We start from the raw sequence: 6,361 nt of genomic DNA on the forward strand, positions 1-6,361 counted from the left end.
GTTATTTATGAATGAACTCTGGCCGCGAGGAGTTGATTTTTTATGAATGGGAGCCCGAGCCGTGAATGAAGCCAGGAACCACCCCCTACATTCTGATTGGCCACCACGGCTGGGAAACACCGCCCCCCGGCTCGGCGGGGTGAGTCTCCGGATTGGCGGGCGTGCCCGGCCCTGGGGTTTCATTCACAAAAGTCAATGAAACAAAGGGAGCCGGGTGGGGGAGAGAGCGCCGAGGCTGAGGCCGAGGAAATGCACCAATCAGCTGCTCCCCCGGGCTCACAACTGTCTGCGGCGCCCGGAAAAGAAGCCGGTGCGCTGGGGACCCGGGGCCGGGGCCGCCTCGCTCCGGCCTAGCCCCGCGGCCCTCGGTGCCGGCCCCGGGGCATGCCCGGGACCCCTCGAGGCTCCAGCACAGACGCCCGGGCCTCAGGTGAGGCTGCGGGAGGGGAAGAGAGGGAGAGCGTCGGTGATTCCTCGCCTCGCCTGCAACACAAGCCAAGCTCTTTCTCTCTCCCTGCCGCCTCCGCAGATTCCGAGGCGGGCGGTGGGAGGCGCTGGGATTCGGGGCTGGAGGGGGCGCCGGAGTGGAGGGCGTGCGGATAGTGTGCGCCTCGCCCGCTCCTCCGCGCGCACACACGCGCACACGCACACGTGCACACACGCGCGCACACACACACGTGCATACATGCGCGCGCACACACACGCACACACACACACATACACACACGCGTCTTATGTAACCGAGCCCGGGCAGAGCAGGGCTGCAGAGAGCGGAAACCGCGAGCCCGGCTCCCGGAGCAGGTGGGACCTCCTCCGGCCTTTGGCGGGAGGGGGTTGGTGGTGGAGACCTCCCCATCGCTTGAGTGAGTCGGGAAGTTTCGCCGTCGGACCCCGAGCGTCGGGACTGCCCCCACCCCCCCGCAGCCTCCCCAGAACGGCGTGAGGACGCAGCCGCCCCTCCTCCCCAGGTCTCTGCCCCCGCGCGGGGCCCTGGCCGTGTGGCCGGAGGGAGCGGCCGGATGGAGCGGAGGATGAAAGGCGGATACTTGGACCAGCAAGTGCCCTACACCTTCTGCAGCGTGAGCGCCGCGCCCGCCTCCCCACCACCCCTCCCCGCGGCCCCAGCGGAGTCCCGGGCTGCCCGGCCCCTGAGTCACCCCGGGACCCCAACCCCGCCCCCCAGACCAGGCGCCTCAGGGTGACTCGGGGGCATCTCCCCCTTCTCGCAGAAATCGCCCGGAAATGGGAGCTTGAGCGAAGCGCTGACGGTCCCGCAGGGGAAGCTCATGGACCCGGGCTCCCTGCCGCCCCCCGACTCCGAAGGTAAAGAGCCGGAGAGACGCACCGCGACCTCCCGCCGCCCCCGTCCACAAACACACACCCGAGGGCCGATCCTGAAACCCAAGACTCGTCCTTCCAGAGATTCTGGTCATTCTTTTCGGCCCCTACCCTCCAGGGGTGGGGGTCACCGGGCTCCGCTAGGGCTCCCTCTCTCCCACTGTCCCCTCCGCCTCACCTCGAATTCTATTATTCGCCCCTCAGATCTCTTCCAGGATCTAAGTCATTTCCAGGAGACGTGGCTGGCTGAAGGTGAGTAGTTTTGTGACCTTTTCTATGACTGAAGGCCGCGGGGGGCGGGGGTGTCCCTAGCCTCTGGTGTTCCACCCTAGCCCTCTCCCTCTTCTCCCCTTCCCAGCCTCAAGGAGTTCTCCGAGGCCCCCTCCCCAGTCCCCTGCAACTCCTCTGCCCCCAGTGCCCAGTGTGGACACTTATATTGATACTTATTTTCTCTACCCTGAGCCAGGCTTGTGTAACTAGGCCTGGGGATGAATCAGACCATTGTGTGGGGTATTTGCTTATTTGAATGGAACTTGGCCCCAGGCCCGTTCTCCCAGTTGAAATTTTCATTTGCAGAGTTTGTTTGGCAGGAGCCGCCAGGCTGAGGTGTGTGTTGTGGTGTTTGGGATGGTGGGGTTGAGGGACAGGGACAGGAGGATGAGAAGAAGGAGCAATTACTTACCCATCTTCAGGAGCTGCCCAAACATTGATTCTCAGCCCCTTGGTTTCTTTTCTTCCCAGCCCCCACACCAATCAATGTACTGTCTGAGCCAGAAGAACAATAAAAGTTTAAATAATTCTTTTCTGCAGCACTTTGGCACAGAGGGCCCAAGGCTTCCTCCCCAAATAGCCTTGATTGTAATTCTAATGGCAACTGTTCGTACCTCCTTCATCCCTCCTGAATCCCTTCCCCGCTGGGCACATTCCCTTCCCGGGTGCTGGGGTTAGCTGCGGGCCGGCTGGGGTGGGGTCTATGGCTGGGCCTCCTCTGGGTGATGAAGTGTGTTCTGGGGGTCTCCTGGTTGGATTCATTGGTGTGTTTTGGTGGGGCCTGACAGTGTCGCCGGTGTGTCTGCAGTTGGGAGGTGTAATGGTGGTTTAGACAGACTCCGAGAGGGAAGGGTTAACCACCCCCATCTTAGGGTCCCTTTATTTTAACACTCTTAACACTCTGAAAACCAAGAAACCAAAGCATTAAGACAACTCCTCCTTGAGGGCTTTTCTATTCCTTTGTGTCTCCCCAACCCTTCACCCTGGATATCTTTTTTTGGTCATTTTTTAAAGCTCAAACACAACTCTTCTGGAACCCTCTGTAGAAGCTTGGGGTATAAAAAAAAAAGACCCCAACTAGATTTTTGGAGTGCGACTAGGTCTGTCTCACCTGCTTTGGTACCCAAAAGTATATATGTTGCCAGAATGACTATTTAGGTTAGAGCAAGCACTCAAGGCATTTTGTGAAATTAATGGCTGAATGGCTGTGTGGGTGCTGGAGGGATCTGGAGGTTCTGAGGATATTGTGCTCATCTTCCCCACCTCCCCCAACTCTGCAAGTCCTGTGTGCCCAGCTCTGAGTTATAGGCAGAGCTTTGCCTGGTCCTCCTATCCTCCTCCTGAGGTTCCGGAGCTGGGCTGGAACCAATGATCGCAGAGGTGTCAGTTTCCAAGGTCTCTCAAAGACTTCCTTTCCCCACGCCTGATTTCCCTCTGGCTTGCCAGGCTCTTTTCCTTGTCTGTCCGCTGAGGGTCCCCACAGTAGGCAGCTTGTGGGGCTTTGAGTTAGGAGTGGGCTCAGAGGTTCGAATTTTGGCAGCAGCTGGTCCATTTGTGTCTGAATTCGGGATGGGAGGGGGAGGGAAATGTTCTCATCTCAACCTTGGAAGCCCCACCCCTTGGCAATGGGTCTTGAGATGGTACATGTGTCCGTCTGCATGTCAGTGTGACAGTGAGTGTGTGCGTGTGTGTGTGTGTGTGTGTGTGTGTGTTAGTTACATGCTGTGCTGCCCTGAGAGTCCCTGTACTTTTAAATCCAGTGGGTGGGGAGGTGGGGGTGGGGATTGCAAGGCGGAGGGGGGGACTGGGATCTCCTTGGTTCCCTCTCCTTCCTTCTGAGGGAGCAGCTCAGGTTCCCAGCTGGCGATGGATGGCCAGGCCTGAGGGGGGGATGCTGAGGCCGATCGTTCCTTCTCACTCTCTCTGCGGAGACAGATGCAGCTGCCGGGGCCCTGTCCCCCTGCACCATCCCAGCACCACCCCAGCTTCCTCTCCTGCCTCTTCCCACCAGGTCAGTGACCCCGGCAGCCCAGAGGGAGCTTTGGGGTGGCAGGGAGGGACTAGCTCCTTTGGAAACTTGCCAGTGGTGGGGTGCATCAGGAGGAATGGGGGCCAGAACCTCCCTCCTTCAGCTTGCTTTCTTCCTAAAGCCTCAACATGGAGAGAAGCAGCAGGTCTTTGTAGTGTGGGTGGGGCTATGAAGAATTGGGGGATGCCCAGGTTGGCCCCGGGCAAGTACAGAGAGATGCAGATGTGGTTGCGGGTGCAGCGTGCGGTGTCCGGGCACTGGGGGTGAGTGTGCATGGGGCTCTCTAGAGGCAGCTCCGACATCTCTGAGGTTGGGGTTTTTCTAGACAGGGGAATGAAGTGAGGTTACAAGGGCGTGTCTGATTTGGGGGCTGGGATCTGTTGAGATACTGGAGAAAGGATCAAGCTGCTTCAGGAAACTCAGGCTCAGGCAGGGTGAGCCCAAGATGTGTCTGGTTATACTAAAAGATGTGCTGCTTGTGGTCAGGTTCCCTTCCATGCTCGTCAGGAGCCTTCAGGAATCCTCGGGGACAATGACTTTGTGGTCTGTTTGGTAGTAATGAACACTGACTCTGGGCCATGTATGTCCTTTGTATGAGACTGGGGTCTGTGGATTCCCAGAAGCCATAAGGATAGGTTGCAGGGGTCCTCAATCCCTCTGATACTGTGTGTAAAATTGTTGGGGGTTCATCATACATAAAGGTATGTGGATTTTTCTGGAAGAGAATGATCCATACCTGTTATCAGATTCTCACGGGATGGGTCTGTGCTCCCCTTTTCACAAGAATCACCGCTTCCCAGCCCTCCCCCAGGGGCTCCAGTCGCCTTGCACTTTGGCTTTCCCCTATCATGTTTGTAGGTCCCAAAAGACACTCTGTGAGTGGAGGGTGTACATGGAGGACACGTCTCACCCGTGTGCTGCTGTGGTGCTGCAAGAATGAAGTAAAAGGAATCAGGGCGTGTGCGTCCCTGAATGCGTGGTCCGTGTGCATGCATGCTGGCGCCTCGGCATGTCTGTGAGGAGAGGTGGGGTGAATCCCCTCCCCAGTCTTTCCCAGCTGCGATGCCTCCTTCTCCATCTTTCTGTCTCCTCTCCTTCCAAAAGACTCCTGGGGACAAATGTCCCCTCCACAGATAGAGAACTGGTTCCTTCTAGGACAGAGGCTGCCGGGGTGGGGGCAGGGTCAGGGTGAGAGATGAGGCCAGTGGTGACACAATGAAGCGGAAGCTCTGGGGATTGCTTCCACCCCCTTCTCCCTATGACTGGACCCCGGGAAGAAAGAGATGGGCATATATGGCATAGGTGGATGGCTGACCTATGGTGGGCTTTGCTGCTAGGCTGTTCTAACCTCCCAATTCTTCTGGAACCCAGCTTGGGAAGCCCCCAAGTCCCTCCCCTTCTTTTACTGACCTCCTGTTGGAAGGACGGTCCCTAAAATTCTCTCTCTCTCTGGGCATTATGCTGGCTTGGCACTTTTCTTACCCCTTCCTTAATCATCTGCTGTGTCCCCAGGCAGACAAACTCCATGCTCATGCCAGGATGGAGCTGGGGGCAGACCCTGGCACACTGACTTGGCAGCCAAAACTCAGCTAAGTCAACAAATAAATAGAGAGTGGCATACGCTCAAGACCAAACATGGTAATTAAAAATTCTCCTGCTCTCCAGGAACGCAAGGATCAGTGTTACTGCTCCTGTTTCTAGCCTTGCTGACAGTCTCTGGGTGGGTGACTGAGGGTCCTGTACTACCTCCTTGGAAGAAGGCCAGTGTTTGGGGGAGGGGCTGTGCAGGGACCGGGGCTCATGCCACAGCTCGGCTGATTTCTCCTGGCTCTGGGAAGAGGATTGTGCCACCTCTTCTGGGTGCGATCTGTGTGCTGGAGGAGGCCTCCTGTGGGACTGCTGGGGAGGAGAGTTCTGGTCAAATCTTCAGGCCTGATGGAAAAGGAAAGGCAGGATTACCCCTAGGGCTCTTTACTCTCCAGTGCCAGTGACACCAGCAACAGATGCCCCCAGTACATTACCTCAACGGGAACTGTCAATTAATGAGGCCCCAGGAGGGGGCCCAGAGTGCGACAGCCATCCCCAAGTTCTGCAACCTCCCCTTGCCTTGCTGGGTTAGCAGAGAGGGAAATGTTGCTGACCCTGCTCCCATCACCCTCCATCGTGCCACCTTTGGGGGTGTCACCTATGAATGGACCAGAGGGCACAGCAGGGATGAGCTTGGGTGTTGCCCCCCTGGCGGCTGAGCAGACTTTCCATTCTTCCTTTTATCTAGTGCTTCCCAAATGTGCCTATTCTTAGAGACTGCCATGAGTGCTTGCTAAAAATGCAGATGCCTGGGCCCTGCCTATGGAATGCGACTCTCCAGGGGAGGGGGCTGGGAATCAGTGTTTTTAACAATGCCCAGGTGATTCTTGAATCAGGCCAGTGTGGGAATGACTACCTTTGTGCCGCAGTTGGGCTCCTGAAAAGATGTGCGCCGGCTGTGTGTTTTTGTCAAGGGATTTCATGTCCCACTGATTTATTTGATCACCTTAGAATTGTATTATATTCACTTGTCATAAGTTCTTTTGCTGCTAGTGGCTCTTGATTTTTTGTTTGTTTGTTGGGGCTGGCTGGTGCAGGGATTGAACCCTGGACCTTGGTGTTATCAGCACTGCATTCTAACCAAGTGAGCTAACCAGCCAGCTGGGCTCCTGATTCTTTTTTTTTTTTTTTTTTTAA

General features: G+C 56.8%; 1 protein-coding gene across 1 annotated transcript in view; it reads left to right on the top strand.

The window, feature by feature from the left end:
* The first annotated feature begins 1,007 nt into the window (after nucleotides 1-1,007).
* ETV4 (ets variant 4) overlaps nucleotides 1,008-6,361 on the top strand; it is a 17,340-nt gene continuing 11,986 nt past the window's right edge. The window contains exons 1-3 of the mRNA XM_008588958.1: nucleotides 1,008-1,079; nucleotides 1,230-1,323; nucleotides 1,543-1,590. Coding sequence (XP_008587180.1) covers nucleotides 1,020-1,079; nucleotides 1,230-1,323; nucleotides 1,543-1,590 — 202 coding nt within the window. The 5' untranslated portion in view covers nucleotides 1,008-1,019. The remainder of the gene's footprint in view (nucleotides 1,080-1,229; nucleotides 1,324-1,542; nucleotides 1,591-6,361) is intronic.

This window comes from Galeopterus variegatus, unplaced genomic scaffold (assembly GCF_000696425.1).
Source record: "Galeopterus variegatus unplaced genomic scaffold, G_variegatus-3.0.2 Scaffold5124, whole genome shotgun sequence".
Lineage (NCBI taxonomy): Eukaryota > Metazoa > Chordata > Mammalia > Dermoptera > Cynocephalidae > Galeopterus > Galeopterus variegatus.